This window comes from Lethenteron reissneri, chromosome 14, assembly GCF_015708825.2.
Source record: "Lethenteron reissneri isolate LAM-NWPU_2019-01 chromosome 14, ASM1570882v1, whole genome shotgun sequence".
In the NCBI taxonomy this organism is placed as follows: Eukaryota; Metazoa; Chordata; class Hyperoartia; order Petromyzontiformes; family Petromyzontidae; genus Lethenteron; species Lethenteron reissneri.
Genome location: NC_083792.1, coordinates 5,783,712 through 5,795,386, shown reverse-complemented (window position 1 = coordinate 5,795,386; position 11,675 = coordinate 5,783,712). Strand labels below are relative to the sequence as shown.

Genomic DNA, 11,675 nt, shown 5'->3' with positions numbered 1-11,675 from the left:
TGACCCTGACGGGTGATACCATCTCGCTACACACGGTAGGGGGGGGGGGGTACAGCCCGTTGCTATACAATGACAATCCCAGATTTGAAGCTTTCGTGACTGCAAGGATTCATATTCTTAGTTTTTTCGGTAAAGTCACGTAGGTAAAACATCAAAATTAATAAAAATAAAATAAAACAAAAATGTTATTTATTTTTATTAATTTTGATGTTTCACCTACGTGACTTTACCGAAAAAAACCTAAGAATATGACAATCCCAGATTTGAAGCTTTCGTGACTGCAATGATTCATACTCTTAGTTCTTTCGGTGAAGTCACGTAGGTAAAAAATTAAATACAAATTTAAAAAATTTAATTAATCATTGTTTTATTTTTATTAATTTTTATTTCATTTTTTACCTACGTGACTTTACCGAAATAACTAAGAGTACAATGACAATCCCCGCTACGAACGATTTAGCGGTGAAGTCAATGCCACCTCCAGCAGGGGGCCTTGGGGCCCGATCGGTTGTTTAATTCAGACTTTTAGTGAGATTTTCACTTTTTTTGTTAAAGGAGATATCGTCGAATTTTTTGAACAAGCAAAAAACAAATGCCAGTGTGGCCTTGAAAGGAAAATATCTATCTATCTTGGGCAACGGCCCTTTATAACAACACATCCATTGCCCGAATAATAACCAATTGTCCAAAATGTCGCCGATAATACAAGTTCAAGTTCATATATCAGGTAGAGCCCTGTGAGCCATTCGGCTCTTGAATCGGGTGCAACCGCAACAAAACAAAAACATGAACACATCTTAAAGTGACTATGTGACTAAGTGCAAACAGAAAATCCAAGAAAAGACAGCAAAATATTACAGAAAAAACACCGCAACACCAACGCTGTGTGCAAAAATCCCAGTGTTCCTTTTAACGCCAAACAAATTCTGAAACACGGACCGTCTTGACATGTACGCCTATTTGCGCTTTCACTCCACTGCCAGCAGCAAACAGCAGCAAACAGCAGCAGATTCACCGAATAATTCACCAATCTCAACACTTTCCCATCACCACCACCACTGCACCACCCCCCGCGCGTCGCGTCGCAATGGTTTGTCCCTGTCGGCCGGGGTCAAAGGGCGCTCCGTGGTGGCCGTGCCGCTTGTTTACGGGGGCGCGGGGCCGCCCATGGCGATGGCGCTGGCTCCGTGCGGCCATCGGGTGGACGCCTCCGCGCTCCCCTGCGAGATTATCGTGCACGTCCTCTCCTTCCTGCCGCCTCGGGACCGTCTCGCCGCCTCCTCCGTGTGCTCCCGCTGGCGGGCCTGCCTCTTCCAGCCGTCGCTGTGGCCCGCGCTGAGGCTGCGCGTTGGGGCAGCTACTGCTACTGCTGCTGCTGGTGGTGGTGGTGGTGCTACAAGTGTTGTTAGTGGAGGTGCTATCGGTGGTGGTGGTGGTGGTGATGATGCGCTTAGCGCCGCCACATTCTTGTCGGGGCGCTGCGGGTCGTTCGTCCGCGAATTCTCGCTCTCCTTTGAGCACTTGGCCCGCGGTGGCTTAGAGAGCTCGTCCTGGGACTGGGATGGTGGAGGTGGCAGTGGCGGCGGCGGCGGCGGCGATGGTGACGGTGGAAGTATCGGAGGCAATGCTGGGGCCAACACCATCAGCAACAACACAAACAACAACAACAGCAGCAGCGCCGCCGGTGGTGCTGGTGGTGCTGGTGGGTGCTGTTCCGTGACGGCGCTTCTGCAATCGCATGTGGATGGGGCTGCCGAGGTGCTGCGCTCTTTGAGGAACAACCGCAACCTCGAGCGCTTGGCCTTGCTCGGGGACAGCGTGATCGACGTGGCCGGCTCTCTGCAGCCCATAGCCGGCGGCACGGGACCATCGGCCGCCATCGACCCAGACGGGGAACGTACCGAGGAGTGAGTGATGTGGTTTGAGTGTGCCCCCCGCCCCCCCCCAAACACTGTCACTACCGCTATCACCAGCAACACTACGGCCACAATCAACAATACCCTTTTTGCTCCTGTCACAACTGCATTCACTACCACTGCAGTCGCCACCACGAGCACGAACGCCACTTTCACTACCAACTCTGCTAAGCACTACTAACATCAACCGCACAACCAAAACTTTAATAAACCACCATCACTGCAACCACAATTATTCGTATTCAATACTACTACCACCGCTAATCACAACCACCACCAGCACGGCTACACTACATTATTACCACAATCACCACAAGTACAATAAACTCCACCACTACCTCCCCCATCATTACCGTCATCACCATCTGTTAAAATTATTTGTTTACTTTGAAAAACGCCACTGGGTGTCATTACTCATTTTTAGGTGGGTCCCTCTTGAAATGTTTGGCCTTTTGCTATTCTCTTGCTGTGTTTTATGTGGGGAAACTCATCATGTGTGTCGTGGTCAATCGGCATTGCCCACACATCGCTACAAATAAGCCCCGGAATAATTTTCTCTTGCTCACTTTGAGCTGGCTGTTCGTCAATCCATCGGAAATCATCTATCCACTGCTGGATGAAGGTCTCAAGCCTTTGCAACTCGGTACTGCGATGTTATCCATCTAGCTCCTGCACACAAGCTAGTTTAAGATCCGCAGTGGATGTGCTCTCAGGCGTATTTACCATTTGATTGCCACGCCGATATTAGTCTTGACCACTAGCCATCATCTCTTCTGGTGATGTCCTGCCGAAGCCCATTTCTGCATCGATTACTAGTGCTAAAATTAAAGTTTTATAGTGAATATGAAACGATATCCGATGGTTTCACCATGCCAAACTATTCTACTCAAATATAACCTTGGCACTGGCCCTGATCTGCTCATTTACCATGTGCAAAGTTTATTTTTTTGTGGACATGGAGTAGTTTTGTTTTGAACATGATTTAGTCTATGGCCAAATCTCCCGGAATCTGTTCGATTTTGGAAACGAAGCTGTGTTGATCTTAAGTAGTGCTTTGTGGGTATCCAACATGAACCACCTGGGTGTCATGGGGCAACAGGACTGCGTAGTTGGCAAAAACAAATGTTAATACCCAGTGGAGCACAATACATTGTTATATTTTACTTCTCTGCTCCTCGCCTTCAACCCACAATGACCAGCGTGGTGCAGGATGGTAAAATATCTGTTGTGACTTGCACGGTGTTGGGAGGCCCTCGTCCAACAGTGGTCTGACAAAGGGACACATTTGAGCATGTTTTTCCCCACCCACAGACTACAGTCTCTGGTGCGTGAGATCCTGCGAAACTGCAAGCGCTTGCGCTCGTTGTCGCTGGCCTTCATGCTGGAGGTGGCCACGCCGGAGTTGCTGCCCTCGCTGCCAGAAACGAGCCTCGCGTCCCTGCGTCACCTCGCACTGCTCCGTCTCCACGGCGGCCGTCTCACGCCGGGCCCCGACGCGGACACGTCCGCCATACCGCTCCTCCGACCGCCGGAAGCCGGCCGCATGCGCAACCTGCGCTGCCTGGCGCTCGACCTGGCCGACTTCACGGCGGAGCTCGCGCAGGCCCTGGCGCGAAGGGCGGAGAGCCCTGGCGCCGTTCCTCTGGTCAGGATCTCGCTCCTCTTGCATAATCAGCATCCACGAGCTGGGAAGTCGCTCGAGAGCATGCCCCAGGTGGGTGTTTGTGGAAAATAATAAAGTGATTTGCTGAATAGAGTTCTGTGGTTGTGCTGTACAGCAATCCCATGTATTTTCAGTTCATGCTGTGTAATTTTTGGCTCGGTGTTTTGACGTTTCATTAGTTTAATGCACACAGTTTTGTACTGAAAGTTTCAGAATTCGTTTGTACAAGTGACAAATGACATTTCTCCACGTAGAGCTAAACTTGGTACAACCCAGAACAATCCACAAACACATCGGCTAACTATGCAAAGCCATTTTTCTTTCAAAGTCTTAAAATAAAATCCAAGCAGCCAAGGTCTTGCAAGAATGTAAACTTTAGCTTCCAATTGTAAACGTTGAATTATTCACATACCCTGACGAGTCTCAAGTAGCACTGATCTCTTTTGGTGGCTCTAAATCAGTTGTAGAAATTCCATATTTGTATTCTGATGATGGGCAGCATAAACTGTTCTAAGGGTGGATTAAAACTTATGTTCTTTTAGCCAGGCAATTGTGGCGCACACCTGTAATTCAGGACTAGAGGCAGCGAAGGTTGGTGGATCACACGCATTATGTGAAACTCCCTCCCAACGACATTGCGGTGCCAAACCCTGGCTTGCCAGCAATAGAGCAAAATGTGGACATCTTTCCCATTTGCATGAGATAGACTGTTGCCCCCTCACAAGCGAAGGTTTATATGCCCTGATTGTGATGTCTTTTTTCTATGGTGCAGTCATTGGTTACCCAGCTGAGACCATCAACCCACGCTTTACTCGAGAACTCAGATATACCACACGAATCCGTCTAGATTTGAACCCAGGATCTCGGCCGTGACAGGCTCAGCGCCGTGACCTCCGAACCACCTGTCGTCCTCTCGATGCCAAATTGTCTTTTTATCATCTCCCTCTAGGACAGCGACTGGTCTCTGCTGACAGCCGGAAACACGGCTCTGCGCGTCTACCTCCTGGCGGTGGGCGTTGGCAGCGACCTGCTGCTGCGAGTGCTTCGCCCCGCGCTGCCCCTCGAGCGCCTGCACCTGGACGGCTGCCCCGGCCTCTCGGCCGCCGTGCTCGACCTCGTGTCCCGCCAGTACGGCCGTACGCTGGCGCAGGCCGTGCTGGTGCGGGAGGCGTGCGAGCCGGCGTCCGCCTCTTCCATCACGCAGCTCTTTCCGGACCTGAGCGAGGGCCAGCATGAGGACCCGCTAGTGCTCCTCGCCTGGAAGTGCAACCGCCTGTCAAGGCTCACTATTCACGGTGAGTGGGCAACGCCGTCTAGGCGATGAGCGTCCTCGCAGTTCAATGGGGGCGGCAGGGTGGTGGCGCAGTCTTAACGCTTGAGCCTCGCAGCAAGAAAGGCCTGGGTTCGGTTCCCGACTCGGGCACCTTTCTTTGTGACAGTATGTTCTCCCCCCTATTCCTCCGTATTGTTAAGTTTTTTTTCCCCATTGCTAAAAATAACAATGTAAATGGTCTTCTTGGTTCTTTCGGTAAAGTCACGTAGAAGGGAAGCAATAAAATAATAAAAATAAAACATAATAAAATAAAATAATTCTCACGACGTTTCGGCCACAACGCAAGCAGCCGTCACCTGAGGACGGCTGCTTGCGTTGTGGCCGAAACGTCGTGAGAATTATTTTATTTTATTATGTTTTATTTTTATTATTTTATTGCTTCCCTTCTACGTGACTTTACCGAAAGAACCAAGAAGATGGATCCCTGCAGTCACGAAAGCTTTAAATCGAAATTTAATGTAAATGGTATTGGCCAAATATCCAAATTCTGAAAAGCTACCTGCAAACTACTCAATTTTCATTACAGTTAGCAACATTTCCTCCACATAAACTTGACAGGAATCCTGAAAAATTATTGAGCCTCAATGAGGCTTTCCTAGATAAACAAGCATAGTCGTAATAATGATAATAATTTGATTTATGGAGCGTCTAACTGCGACTACATTTTAAGATGCCGTACATCTCAAGAAGCAGTTGAGATATTTATTTTGGAGAGGAATAGGGAGTGATATAGGTCTCTACGTGAGTCTATGTCTTAGTATACATGTCTCTGAGTAGTGGGTGTCAATGTAGATCTCTGCAAGTCTATAAATACAATTACCATAAATGCGACTGCATCTCAAGACTTTGTACATCTCAGGAAGCAGTAATCATCTAATTTTATAGAGGGTCAGTCAGCCATAGGCAAAGGGAAAAAGGCAAGTGTAAGTGATTTGCAACGAAGCAAAGGTTTACTGGAGGCTTTGAGAGAGCCTTTGGTTGCTGAAGCATAGAGTGTGTTGAGGTGAGATGGGAGATTAGAGATAGGCTTGGAAGATGTTGAAAACAGTTTTTTTGGTCTTGGAATGGATTTGGTAGTGCTTACGTAGTGCTTGGTACTGGTTTGGGGGCAAGTGGAGGGATTTGAGTATTTGGATAATATGTTTTCATTTAAGGATGATGGTGACAAATCTGAAAGTAACATTTCGGATCAGGTGGAGTTTGGGGATAAGGGATGTGGGTGAGGCCATATTGGAGGGCCTTGCAATCTTTGAGTGGGGATGCGATGCCTGTGAGGATGAGGGTTTTGGCAGCGGCTGGGGCGAGGAGATGCCGAATTTGGGAGATGCTGCGCAGATGGAGGCATGAGGTCCTGGAGAGTTAGGAGATGTAAAAATAAACTCGTATTGCACTGAATTGTGGAAACCATGGAGGAAGAGGTGTATGGGGAGATTATAGGAAATAAACTTATCATATGCAATAGGTAAGTTTTTTTTATTGACAAACTTTAAAGCACTGCATTGGCAATGCTGCACAAGCATATGATCCAATCTGTAAATTAGGCAAAAACTCATAATAGAAACGTAGTGTAGGCCGAAACACCGTAAGTGTAAAAAACACAAATGTGTACAAAAGCACTCAGCCTTTGTGCATTATACAAAAACCATCAGCAGTTCCTGCAAAATTCCATAAAAATAAATGTGACCGACTGACAGGTAGCATGGAGACCGAGATAGACAATTTAGACTGGTTTCATATTTATTAGCACTCATCAGCACAGTATAGTAACCATTGCTCACTACTGCATAGTCTGCCTCCTGAGAAAGCACATACGTGGAGTCCCCATTTCCACATTATGGTTTTCCAGCCTGGGCTATTTTTGTGTTCTAGGTTTTTTCAATCATTTATGGATTTGATTTTTGTTGGCATAAGCCAAGCTAATGGGCTTCACAGTGTGAAAGTGAGGATTCTAAATCTTGGGTTTCCAGAGGCAGAGACTTAGCTGCAGTGAGCACTGGTGACTGTACTCTAATGATGAGTCCTAATAAGACTGAAACTGCTCCACAGTCGTCTCTGTCTCACTGCTGTCTGTCAGTTGGTCTCATTCACTCAAATGTATTTGTATTTGACCCAAGGCAAGAGGACCACAATGCAGTTCTTCAGGAACTGCTGGTGGTTTTTGCATGTTGCACAAAGGCTAAGTGATTTTTGCACATGTTTTTGTGTGTAGTTTGAAATGATCACGCATTAGCTCATTGAATTTTTATTTTCTGTCTTCAAGCTAATTATAAACTGATTGTAGGATAATTAGAAATGCACAAGAGGATCAATGCATGTTTTGCTGCTGAGCAATATTCCTCCAAGTTTCAACATAATAAACAATGCAAATATAAGTTGATTATTTCCCTCCCCACCGCGTATCGTATTGCCTGCCTACTGACGTGGATTCCCTGCATTTTCTGTGGCCGTAACTGACGCCCTTGGCGTACCTTGCGTTGCAATTGCAGGCTACGTGATGTGGGCCGACAACCTGGTGGCCATTGCGCGACTGCGCGGCGCTTGCCTGCGCGTGCTCGAAGTGACGGAGGAGAGCCTGGACTTTGACCCCGAGGCGTTCCTGCACGTGCAGATGGTGATCGGGGACCCCCCGGTGCTCACCACCACCACGCCCGCCACCGCGGGCTGCAGTCTCGACGTGATGGGGGCGCTGGTGGACGAGGTCTCCATGGCTCTTGGCAGGCCCTGGTCCCCCACGCCGCCGGAGCAGCGTCTCGACGTCTTCAACCAACCCACCTGGACCTTCTGCAGGGAGGTGGAGAGCTTTGGAGAGTAGGGAGGGGATCTAGACTCTGTAGAGCCACCGGGTCGGTAAGTGCAGGTGGCTCGTTTAGCGCCCTGTCCACCCTCCGTTAGAGCTCACAGACCACGATGACGATGTGTTTGTGTGAGAACATTTCAGTTGCCTGCAGTTCAAGCAGACGCAGTGTTTACCATTTTTTTTGTTCAGCTGTGGCTTTCCTGTGATGGATATATGAAGGGTTACTAAGTACGTATTACATATTTTGAAATGTTAGAAAATAACTCGTAATCCAATGGCAAATGTTGCTGTTTTTTTGTAACTGTAAGGTGGAAAGTGTAATCGTGGTTCAGACATGCTGTTTACCTCCGTGGCCTAAAATATACACCATTTTAGCCATGTCAAGCATGATCACTTAAATTCAGATAACGTGTAAGAGTTTTAAACGGTCTGTGAGCTTTACCGTCGGTGGACAAAGTGTTAAACATAATATTAAGTTTTTCGATTTGTGCTAAGTATGCAGAGCTTTAGCCTGGACTAGCCCAGTTCAGCAGGTTACATAAGGAGTTAGAAATGTTCATAATTGCAGCTGATTTGCTCAGAATTTACTTTATCGGTCAGTTTCAAAGTTGTAGAATCATATTGCCTTTTACACAATACGTTTAGTGAAGGTGCGAGATCAATAGATTTTTTTTTTCCTATCAGATTTAAATGTTTAGCTTTTGCTAAAGTATATTAGCATGCCGTGCTTAATGGTTATATACACACATTTTTGCCCTTGGCATTAGCTTTTTTTTGGGTTTTGCTCAAGCGCTAATTGATTACTCAACAGTTGTGGCAGTTCTGGGAGAAAAAAAAATTGACTGATAAAATAAATTAAAACTGTGCGGAGGTGAGTGTAACTTTGTAGATGCATAAATTGGGCAACTGCAGAGTGCGGAATGAATGTTCGTTGTGTTAATAGTTGCAGCCCAATTAAATCCTGCTGCACGTGTTGTGTTTAGAAGCACATTTTGAGAGCAGCGGAAGGCGAACATCAGCAGTTATGCAAAGTAGGACTAGAGCATCTGTGGCAACCCCTTAATTGGGCTTGTGTTGGGCTTCTAGTTGATGGAGGTGAAGATTGATCATTTAGTGCAAATGCTGCTTTTATGACTAGCGTAGGGCAATATACGCCAAACAAGTAATTAATGCATATTAATGTAGTGTTAGAGTTATATACATCCCATTGGTTTTCACTTCTAAAAGGGTTTGGTTATTAGGCTAGAGAGAATGTTGTGTTATTTTGAAAGCATTTAAAGTAAAGTTTTTTTTTCTTCCTCTCAATACTTCGTTTAGTTCTGCTGCTAGGACCTCATGGGCATCCTCTTAAGAGTTGAAGACCAGATGGGAATGTAAATGCGTTAAGACCTTGCATCAGGTCCAGTGGGGCAGTTTGCAAAAAAAAAACAACCTCCCACACACACTGGCAAAGAGAAAGGTCATTAACAACTGTACAGTACTGTTAAACCAGCCTTATTTGAAGCGAGTTCTACCTTACGGATGAAAGGCACACAGCTGTGCTGTGGCTATCTGCCGATGCTGCTAAACGACATCTTGTCAACGCGCAGTAACTTACGGGACAGCAAGCGACACGCTGGCACGCACGCACGCGCTGGCAAGGATGTGCAGGTCTTAGTTTGGGAAGGCTGCGGAGCCTCAAAACAGACTGCCACCTTGGGCTTGGCTTGCCTTGGCTGCTGTGCGATGGGCGCTTGTTGGATTTTCACAAATAGCGCCATGGTGCAGTTTATCTGTTTGCCCTCGGTTGTATAAGCCTGGGCAGGACGTTTCATGTTTGGGAAGGAGAAGGTAATAATGCACTTAAATTTTATCCAAATGAATGATTTTTTGTATGATAGAAAATTCATCAGTTTGTAAACGTCATGGTGTTTCCAGTGTGTGAAGCGTAGGCAGTTTCAATCCATTAAATGGGGAGCCCGAGTGAAATTTCTCACACCACTGATGAATTGTCATTCAGGATAATTTTTTTTAAACAATATTAGAACAGAGAAAATATATTATAATACACTTCTGTTTGAATGTACTTCTCCTTCCTCATGACTCGACTGAAGTTGGCGGTCTCTCCGTACGTAGCACTTTGCAGGCATGAGCAAGTCGGCAACGTATCACACCGCTTGCTTTGTGCACCATCCAAGACCTGTGAGCATCCTGCTAAACTAGTGACTGGCGCTGCCACACGCAAACATTCCAGACTTGTTGCTTTTAACACGAGGAAGCTGTCGTTACGGGTGTGCACGGCTGTGTCTCTGTGAGACCACCACTGAATACGTTTTTACCGAGTTTCGAGCGTAACGCGAATAGTGTTTTACTTCAAACACCCGGGTAAGGTTTGCTCTTTGTTTTATGTACTTGGTATTCCAACGATGTCATGCGAAGCCAGTGCCAGACACCAGACTTATATTTATTTATGATCATTTACTTGTATTTATTTTTTCCTTTAAAAGTGCGCAGGGGTCCGTGGGCTGCTTTTTTTTTAAAAGAAGAAGAAAAAACTCCTAAGCATGTTACAGCAGTGTTGTCAATCACGCGATTTGTACGCGATGGTGGCAGCGGCCACGGCCCTGTGTTCTGCCCCGGGAGCGCTCGTGTGCCGAGCCCGGCTGGGAGGTGGGAGGCAAAGGCCCCGATGTTTTACAAACACCACGCCTACTGTACACCATTCCTGCATTTGTTACTGCACACCTTTGCAATATAATGCACCTTAATGTGGGTAGAGAGTGACCTGTGACCTTGTTTGCTCGGTGATTGTTGCTGGAAATCTCTTTATTTTCTCCAGCTTGATTTAAAAATGAAATGTGGGAAAGAAAAAAAATTACCACCCCATGTGTTCGTGTTTATCCATCGCCGAGACGCTATCTTCACGTGCAAGCGGTTTCTCTTCCATTGCAGAAAATGATTGTATGATGTGTGACCTTAACAAGTAGCGCATGGGTAATGTGGGTTTGACTACGGTTGCGATGGGAAACCCCGACAAAAGTGTGTGATTTTAATGCGGATATAGCGTGCGCGATGATACGACCGGCATTTTGCGCCGTAGCGTTTGTTTCTACGTAAACAATCTTCACGGAAAATAACCAATGCTGGTGCCGCATCCGTCGAGGTGTGCACACCGAGCTGTTAGGCAGATAATCATAGGACTCGAATGGCTCCCAAATACATTGATGGAGCAGGACAGACGCGATGTCACTGGTGGATAAATGCAGGTAATACTGGCCTATGTTTTACGGCCCATGAATGTAACAAAAAAATGATTACAGCACTCATGAATATATGCGTAGTCCCGACATCGGACAATTTTGTATATAGTGAAGCTCAAGGGGGTAACTTGCAATGCAGCGAGAATAGGTCAAGCGATGGTTTAGTCAAACTTTTAAGCCCAATGTGACCGGGTGTTTTTTTTCTGAAGTCTGCGGGCAGTAGGTTAGTCTGGATCACCGTGAATCACTGCTCCACTCAACCTTTCACCCAAGAGACAGAGGTCCGGTCGACTTGTGTAGTGTTGGTCTGTGTTGTTTTCTCTGTTTTGTTCCCCGCGTTTGTGTACAAAGTGTTGCTTCATGTCGGTGAAGCTGTTAGGATTCATGCTTTGCTCTTGTTTGGTCATTAATAAAGCATCTCATAAGCAGCGTAGATATTCTTTGTGTCTTTGGGAGACTTGAGTACTGTGTTTGAACACCTGGTTTTCTGCTCCCTTGGCGCCCTAACATTCCTCGAAGAGCACCTCCAGACACATTTAATCTTTTACACTTAAACACAGGTTTTGGAACAAGATCACTTCGGGTATTTCTTGCTCTCTGCTCTCACCGCATGCTCGCACCCGCCAATTTGTACTGTATGTGTATGTGCCTTTCTCTACTTTATATGCCCTGATTAAAAAAAGGTGTATAACATGACAGAAAGCAAAAGGTTTATTAATCTGGTGAC

General features: G+C 46.5%; 1 protein-coding gene across 1 annotated transcript; it reads left to right on the top strand.

The window, feature by feature from the left end:
• The first annotated feature begins 1,115 nt into the window (after positions 1–1,115).
• FBXO33 (F-box protein 33) lies at positions 1,116–11,376 on the top strand. The gene is made up of 4 exons (XM_061551356.1): positions 1,116–1,907; positions 3,228–3,630; positions 4,529–4,874; positions 7,399–11,376. Exons 1-4 carry the CDS (start codon positions 1,168–1,170, stop codon positions 7,722–7,724), a joined length of 1,815 nt encoding a protein of 604 aa, XP_061407340.1. The 5' UTR covers positions 1,116–1,167; the 3' UTR covers positions 7,725–11,376.
• Positions 11,377–11,675: the final 299 nt, after the last annotated feature.